The 19066-nt window shown below is 38.7% G+C and overlaps 1 protein-coding gene across 1 annotated transcript in view; it reads left to right on the top strand.

The window, feature by feature from the left end:
• The window catches only part of CERS6 (ceramide synthase 6), a 113858-nt gene extending 96238 nt beyond the window's left edge, over nucleotides 1-17620 (top strand). The window contains exons 9-11 of the mRNA XM_050339489.1: nucleotides 8019-8175; nucleotides 9183-9206; nucleotides 11542-17620. Of these exons, the coding sequence (XP_050195446.1) occupies nucleotides 8019-8175; nucleotides 9183-9206; nucleotides 11542-11703 (343 nt within the window). The 3' untranslated portion in view covers nucleotides 11704-17620. The remainder of the gene's footprint in view (nucleotides 1-8018; nucleotides 8176-9182; nucleotides 9207-11541) is intronic.
• The last annotated feature ends 1446 nt before the right edge of the window (nucleotides 17621-19066 follow it).

Below are 19066 nucleotides of genomic sequence, written 5' to 3'. Positions count from 1 at the left end.
TTCAGCAAGCAACTTAAAATCAATCAGTTTATTGAGAGCATTTAATAAAAAGGTTTTGGCAAACTAATGATAGTGTATTTCAAGAACTCATAGACTCCAATTTATGGATTAAAAAGAAGATTTAATAGACTAAGTCTCCATAAGTTTACTCACAACTCTTGTCTTAGCTCTTTAGAAGAACATATAGAATGTTGTCATTCCATCTGCTTAAGACATTATCTGATGTTGTCCTTTCTAATGCCTGGTTATTTTATGTCCTCAAATTGTTTGCTGCATTTGTGAACTCAGGCATCTGAAGCTGTACAAGACGCAAAGCTGAAATCTTTGGAGTGCCAGGTTAATACTGATCTAGCTATTTACAGGGAAGCTATAAGAAATGGAAAGGTTACAAGTGTCATTCACCATTGTAGGCTTGCAGTGTAAATAATAAAAAGTGGCATTTGCTCAGTGTTTTCAGTTTTAAGATTTTCATGTGCTCACAGTAGGAAAAAATTATTTGAAAAAGGATTTCATCAGACTTCTAAACCTGATTCTTACCCTCATTTTTAGTTTCTACAGACTGTACTCTGTGGCTATAATAATGCTTTCTGTTGTCAAGCGTAGGCTATTCAGTCAGTGTTCTCACTTTTCTCCTTTTATTATGAAGTATGTCCTTTCTAAAATCTGTGCTCTAACTGAAAACAGGACCAATGCCTGTGCTGTGGCACTTTTTTTGCTCAGAATTATTCTGCTGATTGTAGAAGTCTCAGGGGAAGTGAAGCAGCATTGGTGGTTTTTCTTGTGGCCAGACATTTTAGCCGTTTTTACATCAGCTCAGCAAGGCATGGTGACTGGAGAGTATGGATGACCTGTGGAGGCTGAACTGAGGGTTGCTTCCACCAGGGTAGTCAGGTTCCCATATAAACTGCTTTGTAGTCAGCTGAAGTTCTCCAAGTTTCCTCTGAAGCTGCATCACTTGCAGGAAGGAGGGTAGAAAGAAAGAGTCTGGCCATTGGAATTTCCAATTTGGCTGGGTTTTTATCTAAAAGAGGGATGTGAGGAAACTTTCCAAAGTACACCTCTAAGAGTTGCCCGTTCTGTGGAGGGAAAAGCTGTGCTGATGCAGTAGTACCACAGTGAGCCCATACAAGTGCTGACAGTTGAGGTGGATGTAGATAGTTCAAGCATGGGCAAACTTTCTGCCTCTTTGCAAACCATTTTCTTTTCTCTTAGAGGATGTATCTGCAGCACCAGGGTTTGCTGTTAGTAGTGCTACAGAGTCAATATAAAAGCAGAACACTGTGAGCTTCTGATGTATGTGGGATGTAAAAATCATAGTGCTACAAAAGCATGGGAGTAAGTTAACTTACCAGCTTGAAATAGTAAATGACTTTTGAACACCATGTTCCACAGCCATGATGCAGCTAGGATCTCATGAGTGTTCAGCTAGGAGGAGGTCATTGTGGCTAAACACTTTGGGAGAAACCCAGCACCCATGTTAAGTGAGCACATTCTGTTGGTTTTATCAGTGTTGTACAATGGCAGAGTTTGACCCATAATATATGAAAGTAGAGGTCATTATTAAGAAAATTGGATTAAACTGAAAACTGCTTCAGGCAGATTTCACAGATGTGGAAAAAATTCTTATGATGCTTTTTGTAGTAAAGTAAAAGTTGACTGGATTTTTGGTGGTGGCTTTTTACCTCTCCATCCACAACAGGACCATAATACTTGTGTCACTGTTTGGAAGTTGAGTGCTTGGCAGACACTGTGCCACCACACTTCTTTAAAGTGTGTGATTTTTATGGATTTAAAAAATTTTATGTTACTCTAGGGGCATGTGGGCATGTTCTCAAAACTAGGCCAATGAATCCCAAGTGTGATACCCCTACTGTCAGTGGTAAATAAGCCACCTAAAAGTCACTGAGTGCCTGGCAAAGAACTGAGTGCAGCTGTTCTGTGATGCTTTGTGGGCTTTTGAACTAGCTCTATTTTGTTCCTGTGTTTACAGAAAGTTTGGGTAATCTTTTCCCCCCTGAAATGTCTGCCATGGGGTATAGTGAAACACAATTGCACTTATTTTTAGTCAACAGAAAGAGGCATGTGGAAGGATTTTTTTATGCTCAGATTCTCTGCTTTGCAAAGATTGGAAACTATAGTTTAAAACAAATGCTTTTCCTGTTTGGAGAATAACATGAACTTCAGGCAAATGGATCTTGATATGTGTTCTCTGTTGCTCATATGAAAGTTTTATGTGTGCCTGGAGATTTTCAGATTTGGAAGTGTCATTGTTAGCATAACACAGTTTCTCTGTGCCTGTGTGCTGTTATCACAGGCCTTTACACAAGCATTTTGCCATAACACATTACTGATACAACATTTTGCTGAGTATAATTACATTCTTGTAGGAAATATGAATTCCCTCCATGTTCTGGTATCTGTTAAAAGACTCTCCTGAGGTTTGAGCTTGGATTGTGAAGCTGTCTCTGACCTTGTATTCTTAGTTTTTTCTATGCACAAGAGTGTAAATACTTCTATTCATACTAGTGGCTGCAGAAACAGCTAATGGGCAGTAACTGCTGATGAGAACTAATTGAGTGAAAAGCACAGCTGAAACTAGTGACAGCTTGATCAAAATGGTCTCTTCTACAGTACATCATACATGAATAATTTCCTGCCTGCTCCATCATTTTAGATAAGTAATTGGAAATCCTATTGATCTGCACAGGGCTTAAAATAACAGTGTCTCAGTGTCAGGCTGTGATTTCTGCAAAGAGTTATTGTTCCTAATTAGTATTAGGACAGGAGCCACCCATCTCTACAGCAGCTGAGCTTGTATTGGCACCATGTCAGGAAATCCTCTAATGTGGGGCTGGTATGGGTGAGCAGAATGCCACGTAATGCTGAGCTCACTGATAAAATTGAAGTGTGTGGATTTAATGTTGCTCTGAATACTAATTCAAGAGTTTATATTCTTTCTGTTGCTGCATTTTGCAGAGATCTTTCATCAGCTGTCTAAAAGAAGAGGGTAATGAGCATCACCAACCAAACAATCTGAGGAATCAGACTGAGATGCTGTTGAAAGATCATCTCTGTCTCTCCCAGTCCTTCTTTCCTTGTTTCATTGCTTCTGTGTGGGTGACTGGTTCATTTGACTATTCTCAGTTCACAGTGGGTCTCTGCTACTCCTCTTGTACTTGCCATGTGCTGCTTAGTAGCTTAAGTCCTTCTCTGGGGGGCTGAAAACGTAAGAGGCAGCAGGATCTGAAAAGGGAAACAAGCTTGTTCTCCCACTCAGCAAGAACCAAGAAGCATCTGTTCAGAGCAGAACAGTGATATAGACACAGCAGCTGGCCAAGCTGAAACTCAGAAGATGAAGAAGTTGGCAGTACAGCCCTTTATGTACCGAATTTGCTATAATTAAATACTTAGCTGTGCTGCAGCTTGAAGACTCCAGTACATGAAGTGCTACAGACCAAAGGTTCTTCAATTTAATGACTGTTTTGTGTATCATTCCATACACTTCTCAGGTAAAAAGTTGTGTAACTCATCTGAAGTCTCTCATGCAGAAATATCTCTGTGTCAGGACTGTTGTGTAGCATTGCCATTAAAAGTAACTAGGACAGCCTGGGATATGAAGTCCTATTAGATTTCAATCAAGGTCTAAATCCCAGAGATAAATCTTGACTTCTGATGAAATGTAGCTGATTTATCATACTGTGGCTGATCAACATGTGCGCATATGTGTGCTTTCACACTCCACTGCCTCTTCAGTTATCTGTAAATCTTAGTGATATTTTTCTCTTACGTGTCAGTTTTAGAGCATCTTTTAAAGCAGTAGTCTGTGGTGTTTTATAAACAAGATAATTCTCCCAGCATCTTTATGTGGCCAACAGAATGTACCAGTGCCTTGTGCTCATCACTAACAAAAAGTGAACTATGTAAGGAAATTTGAAAATTTCTTGGATCACATAAGTTAATGTAACAGTTAAATCCAGAATTTAGAACTTCTGACTCTTTATTCTTTGGTCTTGGTATTTATTTACTATGTATAAGAGAGAACGAATGAGTATGTTTTTGGGGCTGAAGTAAGTGCAATTGGTTTTGGGTTTTTTAAGGAAAAATTTAAAAAAGCAGAAACTTTGAAGCATTGCTGGCAGTAGTATTGTTGGGTTACTTGCATTAAATAGGATCTGAATGTCATTAATGACCACCTAGATGTAATTATGTATTTTCTCTGTCGTGAATGCAGTATTGAAAGATGTCCCAGTAGGGGTGGTTATGGTGCAATATAGAATACTGTTGTTTAATATGCACTTGGTAAAGGAGATAAAGACATTCGTTCTGAATTATTTAGAGCTGCTGTCCTTGGTCATACTTTGAGACTTCCGACTGTTGTACTGAGGTAACAACATGACTTCAATGTGTTTCACGTACAGTATGTTGGTCACTGGACAGTGCTGCAGAAGTTAAGCCAACTTGCAGTAGCACTAATTTCAGATGCATAGTTTCTGCTCTCATTGGATGTGATAATAGTGCCCATCATCCTGTTATGTTTCATTCTGAAGAGTTTATTAATAATTTCCTGCTTATGTGGAAGAATATCTATTCTTTCCACATGATCCCCTTGTCTCTTTTCATTCACCTCAGGATCCTTTCAGAAGCAAACGCAGCACATTTTTGTCAGTTCTCAGACAAATACAAATAAGCATTTTACTCTTACACCCATCTCTCATTATCTCTCTTCCTTCATCTCCAGGTTCTCCTTTCATCTCCTTTCATCCTTGGTGCAAGACAAGAGATCACCTTGCCAAGAATTAGTAACTGTTATGCAAGAGCCTGGACTTGGGCCCACTGAGTTGAGGGGAGGGAGTGTAATCTTAATGAGTCAGTTGCTGGGTCTGTTAATGGGTCCGTTGCTGAGCCTCCCAAGTACTGCTTTGCTGGCTAAAGGGTTAGACAGTAGAAGAAAAACCTGTGTTGCTGTTGAGGTGTTGCTCCTGATTGTTTAATAGTTGTTGAAAATGTGTTCTTTTATTCTGAGTGTTCAATTAGAGTGGTAATAAGTAAGTACAGGATTACCTCACACAGTGGCTCAGATATTGTGGCAGCGTTCTTGAAAAAATATTACAGATTTCTGTAAGAGTAGATTGGATCTTAAGGGGTGAATTTGTTTTCATTTGCCTTCATCAGCCACACTACTTAAATCAAAATGCTAAACTGAGAGCTTCCCACAAGGTGCACAACCCTGCTTGGGATGCATTTAATGAGGGAAGAATGCCTTTCATGAGATTATGTTGTTTTGTCCAGCTATCAAAAAAAATCTCCCAGGACCTCAGAAAAATTACTACACTCCAGAACCTATTTTCAAAAGCAGAAGCTAACATTTAGTTTCAAATCGAAAAGATATGAGAAATGTTGACCAAAGTTTTCGGAAAGGTAGAGCATTTGTAGCTTAATTTCCCACTATGAGATCAAGTCCAGCTGTTTCAAGTTAGATACCCAAGAATCAAAATTTACACCATTCATTCTGAAAAGCTAGGATTTAACCACTGGACAGCTTTGAAAAATTCCAGCAAGCATATTTGCAGATTTAAAGGCCTGATGCTTTTCTGAGTATTTGAACATAAGATATATTTGCATATACATTGTATAGGCACTTTCTCCTCCATGTAATCCATTCTCATGCTGCTTTTTCCAGTCCCTGTTTTTGTGTGGTTAGTTAAAATGCTTCCTTTGAATATTTTTAGCAGTGGAATTGATGAAAAGCCTTTCTTCCCTCTCCCCCTTCCTCAGTCTCTAGAAGTAGAATTTCTCTGTGTATTCTACCTAATAAACTTAAGATTTTTTTCCCCATTTCAGACTTATAATATTAAATAATTGATTTATACTGAGAGTTTATTTGCTTAACTCCATTTTTTCTGACATTTTCTGTTTTCTTCACTCAGCTTCTGCTCAGCCCTAGGTGCTTAGATATAGCCTTAGCCCTGTCTGCACACCTAACAGATCACTGAACCTGTCTTAACATTGCTGAGTAATTAGTGAGGTCATTTATGCAGCTTTAATGGAGAATTCCAGTCCTGTCCTTAGTTTGCCAGACATGAGCAGGTTAGAAAGAGATCTGCTTTTTCAACGAAGGCTTATTTTCCATATCTAATACACACTGGATGACTCATTTGCACACGAAACTGCTTTGGATACCAGAAGCGCTCTTTTTGGCCTTGCTTTCTTCCTGACTTCTGCAAGACTGGACCATCTGCATGTCTAATACTGCTTATTTGACTTGACTTCTGTGGAAGTCCCTAGAGATGAATTTGGTCCAGTGAATGAAAATATAAACAGAAACCTGTAGAAACTACATCTACAATTCTGGAGCATATAAATTTTAGACATAAAGACAATTGGGTGTAAACAATGGTAACTTTATGTACAGGAGTTGTTGATTTCAAGTTTGAATTTGAGATAATGGTTAGAACTGCAGTAAGCACTGGTGAAGTAAAACAGTGCTGACTAGAGTTCTGTTTTGATATGCTTGAGAGCCTCTCCTTGAACAGGAAAGTGGGGTATTGCTGTGCCATGTAGGGCTACTATTGGCAGAACAAATTAGACAAAGCTGAGACTGAAGTGTTCTATCTGACAGAAGCAATAATGCGATGGGATCTTTGCAAACTGAAAAAAGAGTTTCTTTTTCTAATGTTCCCTCCATAAACAGAAGATATAAAAATGTATCTGTATAATAAGGTTATAAAACATCAACTTTTCAATAAATTATGAAACATATGTGCAGTTTAGCATAAGAAGGCAAAACCAAAAAGGTAGACTTACTATGAAATGCCCCTACAGTATTAAGGCCAGTGTATTAAAAATCACTGGTTGATTTTTGATCAATGCTGTTATACACATAAATCGTTACCACTAAATGTTGTATACTGGGTTTGTTGTCTGTACATACTTCTTACTAATACTAATTTAATTAATTTTATGTTGTTGTAAAGGATTGTGGCAAATGTGATTGCTTATTAAAAAGCTGAGAGGTGGTCTAGTGGTTAAGGGCGCGGCTCTGTCACCGCTGAGGCCCGGGTTCGATTCCCGGTCAGGGACACTCCCCGGGCAGATTTTGCTCTTTAGCCCTTAAAAAGGCAATCCACCTACGTCCTGAGGACCTCGCTGCCACCGTCCAAGCTCGCTTGGCCCCGGCAGATGAACCTTAGGATTAAAGGGTGGGCTCAGTTCCGCGCACACTGTGTCTCACCTAAAAAATCCAATGCACAGGCTGGAAGGTGTAGAGACCTTCCCCGGATCTTCGCTCGCGAAGACTGGCCATTATTATTATTATTATTAAAAAGCTGAGACCAGTATCTGTAACTTCTCCACTGAGAGAAGTGTGGGACCTCACTGCCATCCCCTAGAATCATAGAATTATAGAATCAGCCGGGTTGGAAAAGACCTCCGAGATCATCAAGTCCAACCCTTGATCCAATACTGCCGTGGTGACGAGACCATGGCACTCAGTGCCACATCCCACTGGTGCGCGGGCGTTGTCTTGGCTAAACGCGCCATCTAGTGACTAGCGGGTGATAGTTAATTTAAAACTAATTTAAAAGAAAAAGAACATAAAGCCTTATGTGGAGCTAATATGCTAATATGGGGGTACCAAACACATACTGGAGGCAGCTGAGATGAAATAGCTTTATTTTTAAAAAATGGGATAAAGTAAGTTTTGTAATAATTCAGGGAAGGAGTTATTTGAGTCAACCAACAGCTGCCAGCTTTGTAGGTGAAGTGGAGAAATGTACACTGAGGATCTGTATTTTCTATATGCAATACTTGCAAAATTAGGTTAAATATTGAAAGCAACATTCTCATGTTGTTTCTCTCTGGAGAAACCTGTAGGATTCAGTCCAAGCCAGTGTTACTTTGAGAACCAACTTGCACATGTGGATCCCTTCTAATCAAGTACTTGGCATCTTGATTTAAAAAGGGCTTCTTTGAAATTCATTGGCTTAAGAAAAGTGTTATTATTTTTCTGTCTCTTCTAGGATATTAAACACAACATTATTTGAACTGTACGAAGCTCTGGGCAATTTTCCTGCCTTGTGGGTCTTCAATGTGCTTCTTATGGTTCTTCAAATTCTGCACTGTTTGTGGTCTTACCTAATCATAAAGGCAGCCTACAAAGCTATTTCAAAGGGCAAGGTAAGACAGCATGGTTCTGTTTCATGATATTAACTTTTTCAGTATCCATACAGGTCACTTTTTGGTTACTGGTTTTTTTCTAATCCATAACACATCTTATTTTATGTTAACTCTTCTTTCCTTTCACAGAAACTTTTTTCCACTCCTAACAATTTTCAGATAAGTTAATGATACTCTTCATAGTGATTGCATTTATATGTGCTTCCACGCTTCTTGTTTTGTAATCTGGTACACTGAACCAATCTTAATCAGATTATTAAGAGGAAAAAAAAAAAAGCAAACTGCTTTCTTGGGGCTGCCAGTTTTATTTTTCTCCTTTAGAGTAGTTGTTAGAAAAATGTTCATTTCCCAGCTGCAAGTGATAGCAGTAATAATGCAAAATGAAATTCTGCTGCCTTTCTTAGTGGAAAGTTACAGATCACAGCCTCTTTTTGTTTTGATATTAATTACAAAACAATATAAACAATCCCTCTTTTGCAGAGGGCCATGGATTTTCTTTCTAGGATTCTCACAGCAAGACCATTTGGGATAAAATGTGGTGTCTTGCTGCTGTTGGTACATTTGACAGGAAGATGTCACTCACAGAAATGCTCAACCCATTACACTTGCTGTGCAGACACGGTGCTCATGTGTAGATGGGAGAACTAATGCTGACAGATCACATAAAGTACAGGGCCTTTTGCCCTTAAAGAGTAGAACTCGTGAGTCAGTGTTTTAGACATGTGACTGCCCCTGAAATGAATGGGATTGTTCTGCAGAAAACTGCTTCCTAGGAATGTCCTGGAGAGCTCAGCCTTGCACTGGGCAGAGCCCAGAATCTGGCCCTCACTCTGTGTGAAAGACAGTGTATTCATGGGCTGTATTCTGCTGGGAAGCCACACTTCAGTCTCCTCTGCTTTTAGCTATTATTAGCCTCAGCTGTCTGAATTACACCAGTGACTTCAAAGAGTGCTTCCTACTCTCTCTTATTCTGCTTCTTTATCCTTTCCCTTGTGCTGTGCTGGAAGGCTGGGAAGTGGAATCCCTTGCAGGTAAGTTTCTTTCAATTTACTTTGCAAAAGATTTATTTTGACGATGCTGGTCTTTTGTGTTTTGGTTTGTTTTTTTAATTTGTAGCTTCTGATTGGTATTTTTTCCATTGTTGATATTTATATATTTAAATTAAGGTCATATTTACTTCTTGAGTATGCATTGCCTAAAACCATTCAAACCCACTTTTATCTGTAGTATCTGGGAGCTATTTTACTGCAACCTTTTTTACACAAAATACACACACACGTCTATATATCATCAGCATAAGCAGCTGCTCTGTCACCATTCAGGATGCATGCCTGAGAGTGTAAGTCCTGTACCTTGTGGTTCTAACAATTGCACAGGAGAAAATTTGGATTGTACAAGAGCAAAGTTACATTTGCAGTAACACAGTGACTAGGTTAAAGATGCATATGTATGACATATACACAGAGGATTCTTCTTCCTTCATATCTTAATTCCTCACTTGCAACCCAGTCCTTTCCATTTCTGCAGTAAAATAAAAAGTATTTGCACAACACATTACAGGTATCTTACAGTAAATTTTCGTCCTTAAGTATTATTTTGGTTTTGTAGTACTAGTATCCACCTTTGGAACAGCTCAGCTGATAAAGGAATTTATTATCATTAAATTTGTAATGTAATCCTGATCATATATTTGTTACTCACTATTGTACTTAGAAGTTTTCTAAACCTATATATATGTGTGTGTGTGTGTATATATATATATATATATATATTCTAGACTACTTCTACAGAAATTACTCCAGTGTGTTCTTTTGGGGATAAACAAAGAGAACGAAGTACTGCAAGATGTGTTGCATTCATATCAGGTTTTAAGTGCAAAGCCCCTGGTATTTGCTGCATTTTAAAAGTAGAGCAGATCACATGTTTAACTGAAGTGGCTGCAGCATAGAATCTTCTTTTGATTGTTTGGCTTTGGGGTACGACCTTAGCAGAAGAATCAGCAGTGAATCTAATATATTAAGAGAATTTAAGTTGATGTAGATTTTTTCAATCACCTGGTCTGCCCCTGAGTTGATCACAGGTGCTCAGTATCCTGGGCTGAGTCTATTCTTTTCTGTTTGATAACAGTATAATTTTGTGTATTTCTGTACCTCTAACAGATTTAGTATAAAACTCCCTTTGTATGAAAGACACTGAAATAATCTGTTAATTGAAGTTATGTAAGCATGGAACCAAATTTCTGGCCTCTGCTAAATTCATGGGTGTCAGAATTGTGGGCTTGCTAGACACTGACATTAAAAATTGTACTTATTAAGAGGTATATGGGATCTGTGTTTCTTTTTTTCACTGGTCCCAAGCAGAATATTGTCACTCAGGTGTTATGATATTGTAAGGACAATAATGGGAGCCCCAGTGGCAAATGGCTGTTTCTGAGATGGGAGCTGGAGAGCGGAATTGTCATGAGAACTTTCTGGAGTAGGGGAGGATTACTGTAAGCAAAAAATTATGTGCAGTTGCCCTGCTCTTAAATGGTTTTGAGGAAAAAGACGTGACATGTGTTTTGCCCCCTTTATGTCCATTCGCTATAGTAAAGTCAATTGTAATTGCCTGGTGTGGCAAACAGCACAGCATGGAGAGATTTTGAACAAACTGGGATGCTCAGCTATACAAACAGGAGTAGAAGCAAGCATGAAAACTGCATCCTTAAAACTGGGTGCAGGTTAAACTTCAGACATTTTTCTGTTGATGCTTTTTTTTTTGTACTTCATCTGGTGTACTCTTACCAGTTTTGGAGATTTTCAAGGAAGTCAGCTGGATATTAGCAGACAATCCGTAGCAACTAAGGTCTGCCTGTTTCTGAAATAGCTTTCCAGTGACACGATGGGGCACACAGTTGAGTTGCTCTAGTAAGTTTGTCATTCCTATGTTAGGGACTGAACTGGACTGTGTCCACAGTTTGCAAGCCCTATTCTCACCATCTGTCTGAAGTCAGAGACTGGAGTTACCTGGTGTGGTTAGTTATGTTTCAGCCAGTACTCCTGTCTCCTACTGCTAGTGCATAGAACTGTTCCCTGGAGCCATGTGGTCTCTAGGGAATGAGCTGGGAGGTGAGGGGAAGGAGGTTGCGTTGAATATTTTGCGTTACCAGGTCAAAGAGAAGCACTCCCTTTGTACATGGCATATGTGTGTACAGACATCTGTGTTTGAAGTGAGTCCAGACAGGCAAAGGAAGAGAAGTGTGCCAGAGCTGAGATTACCTTCAAAGCTCAAATTGAAAAATGTGTGAATTTCTGATTCTCTTGAACGAAAAAGCTGAGTTGTTTCCTTACAGTCACCTACTGCTTGCTTCTTTTTCAACTTCTACAGGTAGCAAAGGATTCCCGAAGTGACGTTGAGTCAAGCTCAGATGAGGAAGAAACAGTACCTCGCTCAAAGGCCCCGCACAGCACTATCGCCAGTAATGGGACCAGCGGTGCCAATGGGACAAATGGGTATCTTACTGGTGGCACTTGCTCAGAGGAGCATTAATCCTTGAGTTCAATCATGAGACACGAACAGAATGAACTGTTTGCTACTGGAAGTAAACTATTAAGTTGTGAATGCAGTTTCTTCATGTATCTCAGCATCAGAAAAAAATAGGAGTATCAAAGCATTCTGATAGCGCACTGCCATATTTCCTGTTTGTGAATGAAGACAGCACACCATTCTGTATACTTAGGCATGCTGTATGTGTATGTAACTGACACAATGGGAGCAGTATTTTCACTTGTACTGTCTTGGAAATATTATTTATTTTGTATTCTTTTGGGAAGTTCTGGACAAAAGGGAATATCCATTCTGAAACTTTCTATCTTGGATTCTCAGTGGTGGAGAGCATCATGCTCAGATCTCTTCTGTCCATCACTGATGCTTTTGCTGAATCTGCTATAAGTAATAGTTGCTTAATTTGTTACTTACAGTAAGATAGAGCATAGCTTTTTAGATTTTAGATCTGCTTCAGATATTTTTGCTATCTTTGTGTTTTAAAGTACTGGTTTTGAAATTGCCTATCAAATCACAGTGACTGTTCGGCCAACATTAAGTTTTAAAACATTGGATCAATATTTTAAATAGTAGGTAATGTGGTTAATTAGCAATTTGGGGAAAAAAACGTGGTAATTGTGGGATGTTATTTTAGCATAATTTGAAATTCAATTTGGTGGTTAATTGCATTAGAATTAGACTTGATTTGTTGTGCAAATACCCAAACACATTGATGTCAACATTTAGGGTAAACGCATTCTCACTTTTTTTTTGGCCTTTCAATTTTTCACCTCTACAGATTTCAGCTTTTTGCAGAGATTCCATGTAAAAAGGTGTTTGTTCAGGTGCATCGTTGTGAATCCAGACCTCACTCCTGAAATTGTTCTTGCCTATTCTCATGATTGAGAGCAGGGGTGTAATGGGAAAAAGAGCAGATGAAAAGCTCATTGCTTCCTCAGACACAGTTCAGTCTACATATTTTTCTTAAAATTATTGCCACTCCCTTGGTAAGGTAAAGAAGAGAAGGCAAAATGCCATACATTACTAGAATTAGTTTATTTTAAATGTGTGAAAACTTGAGCAAAATTCATTTAACATAATTCACAGCAACCTTTGATTGCTCAGCAGTATTTCATCACCTCTACAAATAAAATTAAGGGTGTCTGTAAAATAATTTTGTACTCCTTTTTTCTCCAGGATTTAGCAACAAAGTCCCAAAGAAGACAAAGTAACACCCAAAGTAAACATCTTTTTAAACATTATATACATACTTCTTCCAGTCTCTAGATCAAAGTTTGATGTAGGATGCTAAGGATCATACAACTCTTGCAGGACACTTTTCTGTGATTTGTAACAGCAGTGCCAAAAGTAGGCAGGGTTTTTGGGTAGCAGACTCTATGCAACCTACTGTTCAACAGTGCTGTGTGTGTGCACACAGAACCAATGTGCTTGTAGACCAAAGACTTACATATATATGTATTTTTAAAAACAGTTTAAAAAAAAGAAGGAAGGGACAAATCAGGAAAAAAAAATCCTAAGTGTGTCTTCTGTATTCAAAGGGATTGGAGTGCTGTGTTCAGCTGGAACTCTGAGCCAGGAAGTCTTTCTGATTCCTTCCACCTATGCAAATAGCAAAATATACATGGCTTCTGATGCCATAAAACATGTTTAAAGACTCTCTTTTATACAGACTCCAGCAAAGAAAGTTGTGTTGTCACTTCTTTCTTTTGAAAACTGAGATTTGTCCTATTCCACTGGTCACTCTTGAAAACTTCTGAAACCTTTATTATCCATAAAGACTCTTGTGTATTACGAAAAACACACTCTTGTGTGTTTACTTTTGTGCTAAAAATAGTTGAAATAAAGGTAAGAAAACTGAAAAATTATAAATCATGGAAGAAGATATATCAGTTTTACTACTTACAGAGCACCTTTTTCAGAAGTCAGGTAGCCTTGTAATTCAGCAGCTGCAGCCTATATGTCCATATCTGAGGGAGCAAGAGAGCCTTATTTAAACCTCTTTCTCCTCCAAAAGTTTTTCTGCCTCTAATTTTTCTCTTCTCCTGTGCATTTGATTTCGTAACTGGCAGGGCAGGTTATACATCTGAAAATATACCAATTGCAATAGAAAGTAGCCCACCTATGCTGTTTGAAGTCACAGCTGTGTAGTAATTACTGTCAAAATGATACCAAGATTTTGAAATAAAATCATCCTGGGATATATTTAATGAACATTATAATTTGTGAAATATGACCTGCTGCTATGGTAATTGAGAATATCAGTTTAAACACATCCCTTCCATGGTGTTGATTATTACCTCCACTGAACCGTTTCCCTTCTGCAAAGATGGTTACAAAAATGGCATTATGGCAAAATACTTTGTCTTACATGAGAATATTGCTCTGAACCATCAACATGCGCAATAGACAACATACTGCCATGTTGCTGATGCCAGAACAGAGAGCAGTTCCCAACAACAATCCTTGTGCAAGAGGCCTTCAGTCTCTGTTGGCCCTCCCCAGCAATGCTCTGTAGTGTTGATTCAGATTTACCGTCAAGGCTACAACCCTTGAGATGATTTACCATCACTGGCTATGTATCATTTTAGTGTATCATAGAATCATAGAATGTTAAGGGTTGAAAGGGATCTTAAAGATTATCTAGTCCCAACCCTCTTTGCCATGGGCAGGGACACCTAACACTCGACCAGGTTGCTCAAGGCCTTATCCAGCCTGGCTTCATCCAGCTACCGGGGCTGGGGCATCCACAACCTCCCTGGGCAATTTGTTCCAGTGTCTAACCACCCTCACAGTAAAGAATTTCTTCCTAATATCTAGCCTGAATTTTTTCTCTTTCAGTTTGTATCCACTACTCATTGTCCTGTCACTACAGTTCCTGATAAGAGTCCCTCTCCAGCTTCCCTGCATATCCCCTTCAGATACTGGAAGGTTGCTATGAGGTCTCCACACAACCTTCTCTTCTCCAGGCTGAACAGCCCAAACTTTCCCAGCCTGTCTTCACAGGGGAGGTGCTCCAACCCTCTTATCAACTTTGTGGTCCTCCTCTGGACTTTCTCCAACATTTTCACATCCTTCTTATGCTGGGGTCACCAGGGCTGTACACAGCACCCCAGTAGGGCCTCACAAGAGCAGAGCAGAGGGGTAGAATCATCTCCTTCAACCTGCTGGCCATGGTCCTTTAGATGCAGCCCAGGACACTGTTGGATTTCTGGGCTGTCAGCACACATTGCCAGCTCATGTTGAGTTTTCTTTAATCACCACCCCCGAGTCTTTCTCCACAGGGCTGTTCTCAGTCACTTCTCCACCCAACCTGTAGGTGTGTCTGGGATTGCCACAACTCCCATATACGACCTTGCACTTGGATTTACTGAACTTGAAGAGGTTTTCATCAGCCCACCTCTCAATAGTGTCAAGGTCCCTTTGGATCCTCACTGGTAAAGAGTGCATCTGGGACTGAAACTCTTCCTTTGAGGTTTGAAATTCACTTTCATCTATGATACACTAAAGCATATACACAGTTATCTTGGTTCAGGTAACTCCAAATGACTTACTTATCCCCTATAAACCTGGCTTTTTGGAGTTAAATACAGATAAGTTTAATATAAAAGTTTAAAACAGATATGTCTGGAAAATAGATGAGGTAAGAGATTCAAATGACACATTTGGGGAAATGGGATAAGAGTAAGGAAGCACTGAGAACTTCACTAACCTTTGCTAAACAGTCACTGATCTTTCAAGCTAGAAGTTTTTAAATAAAAATTAGGAATTCAAACATTTTTTTCTCTAGTGGGAAGGACCAAGTGTTTTAGTGATCAGACACAGCAGTGTGCTTCGATTCATTGCTTTAACCAATGGTTGTCAAAACTTTGGCATCTTCCACTCTGCAGAGAAAATGCTGTGCAATTATTTCCTTTTTTATTTGAATTTGTCTGCTTTTCTGATGAAGAGCTTTGCAAGATGCATTTGGAGGCCATCGAATATGTAGAGGTTAATTGCACATGTTCCAGAAAATTGTCTGAAATTATTCGCATGATTCATGGTAAATGTGAGACCTTAGAAGGTTCTATATGTTCATACCTTTTGTAGAATCGTCATTTTAGTAATTTTAGAAATGAGGGTTTGTACTCTATAACCTCTTTGTCTTCAAGTTCTATGCTCCCTTTTTATAGTACAGTACACGATGCAGTGGTTGAGATGTTGAAGTAGAAAAATGAGGAAATTATATGTAGAGTTGATTAGTAAATAGTAAGAATTTGTCTTCTCTTCCTAGACAGCCCAGAATATAGTAAAATAAAATTCAGGTCACCCTTTATTTTACTGTTTCCCATATTGGCATATTTTGTACCAAAAGAAAAATATATGATGGGTTGGTGTTTTTTTTCTTATTAAAACCAAATTGCAGAAAATGGGAAATATCTGGACAAACAACAAGGGTGGACACCGGAGTCTTTTGGGTCTTGGATCAGTGTTAAATAGTGCTAGTTTTAAAATACCAAAGCGTCTCATGCTGTTTCCTTGTTGCCCTTTTGTAGTTTTTTCTATGTGTTATTTATTTAATGATTCCAGCAGAATTGGTACAGGTGTCACAGCTTCATGTGCTCCTGTCTCAGCCTGTGACTGTTCTGTGACCACATGGTTGCCAATATCAAATGCTTTTTCTGAGACCCAAGTACATGCACTAAAGCTTTGCTTACAGTGAAGTGATTCTTGTCTTAAATCTGTATCTGTTTCAGGTGAAAATCACTTTCTGGTTCTGAACAGGACATGATGGCAACAGCCGTTCCTCTGCAGCACATGTCAGTGGTGATCAATGCTGGTTGATTTAGTCACTGTGTGTGTTTTATGCAGTGCTCTAGTAGGAAGCCTAATGCCTGTTTCATTCATCCTCCCATTATCACAGCCTTCTGTATCTTAGAGAAATTGGTTTTCTACAGTTGATGCTTTGGTATTTTTTTAATCTCTTTGCTACAACTCATTTTTATATGTCTCCTATTGTCTACTTCCTGTGACATTTGGGGGAGAGGAGCTACTGAATAATTTTTACCCTTCCTGTAATGTAGACCCTATTAGGCCTAACTTCAGTATTCTGCAAACTACAGTTGCCTTTAAACCATGAAGCAAAACCAGTTTGTATTACTTGCTTTGACTGGTTTTGATTTCGAACAGGGACCTAATGGGAACTTCAGTAAGATGATGTTACTCTTTTTTTCTTTTCCTTTTAAAAAGCACTAGTGGAACTTTGGAAAGGTGGTGTGCGTGTATAGCCTTTAAATTGTAAAGATTTCTGATTGTAGTTGCAATGAAAACACAGTGTTTGAGTGTCTCTGTACAGAATTCTCAGTCTTTAAAATTGCTTTCAATTAAAAAACAGGAGGAAATACTATGAAATGGTGTTTTGGAGCAATGTCAGTGATCACACATGTCAGACAGATGGCAAAAACGATTGTCTTACCTGGCTTAAAATTATCTGTGCAACAATACGCATTTTCTGGCTTCTCTGGAGCTTCAGCTTCTTGCAGTTCTGGGGTTTAATTTTATACACGAGCTCTTATACCATACTGTGCATGTTGACTGTTGCAAGTCAGGGTGAGGCAGATGACACACTTTCACCTGTGTTTTCATGACAATCCTGTGCTTGAGCAACTCTTTCAGAAATTCAGTGATGTGTAGGAATTCCACTGTCCTGGATACAGTGATACACTAGCTAAAAGTCCTTTCATGTACAGCTGTTGTGTAGAACTTTTGGAGTTATTTTGTGTTTAATTTGACTGGGTTTGGGTTTGTTGGTTTGATTTTTTTTATGGAAAATAATTATTCCTCATAAAATCTCTGGAACTAACCAGTATTGTGGGCTATTTTATTTGGAGACACTTTCATAATAAACGTAAGTATTAGGAATGTAGTGTTGGTTTTCTTCTCTTTTCTATGAGATGCAAACAGTATTTTCCTTTGTTTTAACTCAAAGATTGTTACCCACACTGCAGACTCCAGTACTTTTTGGGCAGATCTAAGTGTGTCTTTGCTGAGTTCATCACTGCATTATTTTATATTACTTCTTGTATGAAACCGTTTGTAACAGGAAGTGTCAGAAGTACAAGTTCTCTCTATACAAATTAAAATATTTTATTTCTTAAAAAAGGCAATTTCCTAGGATTTCAATATTAAAATTTTACATGTTAATAATTCCTGAATGTCCAGCTTAACCTGCGTTGGAAAAGCTGTCTTTTTTCTGTGTAGGTGGACAGACTTTCTTAGAGATAGATATTTGTTCAGATGTTTTGGGCTAAACTGTCAGTCACCAAAGCACCACCAAATAACCTCTTCTGGAAGTGCACAGTGTATCTTGTATAGTGGTTCTCCTAAGGAGAAAGCTGCAGCTCTTGATTTTGCCAAGGAACCTGAACGTTTCAGACTTCTACCATTACAGTAGACTAAATCTGTTTGCTTATTTATTGTAGGAATGTATGTTTTTTATTGCTATTAAAAGGAAAAGGGGTAAAGCGTTTTTCTTTTTTTTCCTTTTTTGTTTTGTTTTTCTTTTTTTTAACAAGGATCTGTCTGAGTTTAGCAATGCACTGAGCTGGAATTGCTTTCATACACTCACCAAAGTAAAGCCTACAAAACACCATTGTCAAGAGGCTCTGGCGCAGCATTAAAAGATGATGAGGGAGCTCTTATAAATGGGATGCATGAAATCATTCTGATAACTTCAGCAGGAAATAGAGGCAACAGTTGTCATAAAACAAATACGAATCATATAGGAATCTTCACAAATCAGTTGAGGGTTTGCCTTTTGAAAAGAAATAAACCTGGGGATTTCCATTGTGTTTAAAGAACTAATTACTGTACTTGTTAGTATGTCTCTGTGATAATATATAGAGAGAGAATATTGTAATGCTTTTAATATAGCATTTAAGTTCATGTTTATTGAAGATATTTATGAAGAGATTTAATTATGTGGAAAATTGCCCAGTGATATGTCTAATGTCTTTTGCTTCCTATGCCATGTATACCCCTCAACTTACTTAGCACAAGGGAGAGCAAATGTGTACAGTGAGTGGCTCAGGATAATGTGATAAAGAGCAAGATTTTTTTTTTTATGTACTGCCTTTAAGTCTGTAAAGGTCCCTCTTCACTGGAAACACGGTGGTTCTCAGAAGACAGCAGGAGGTCCGTGCTGCTTTAGAGGAGTAAGAAGTCAGTGACACAATCTCAGAAGGTGAGTGGAAGGAATCCGAATGTGTAACTGCCAGATGAGCAAATTGCTGCATGACTCAGTAGCTCATTGTGCTGTGAAGGCCAGAGGTTGAGAGGCTGTGTGGAGGGATTCCTGCTCTACACTTAATCC

This window comes from Myiozetetes cayanensis, unplaced genomic scaffold (genome assembly GCF_022539395.1).
Source record: "Myiozetetes cayanensis isolate MyiCay16 unplaced genomic scaffold, myiCay2020 scf9, whole genome shotgun sequence".
In the NCBI taxonomy this organism is placed as follows: Eukaryota; Metazoa; Chordata; class Aves; order Passeriformes; family Tyrannidae; genus Myiozetetes; species Myiozetetes cayanensis.
The sequence above is the reverse complement of the archived record's forward strand: the minus strand, read 5'-3'. Positions and strand labels throughout refer to the sequence as shown.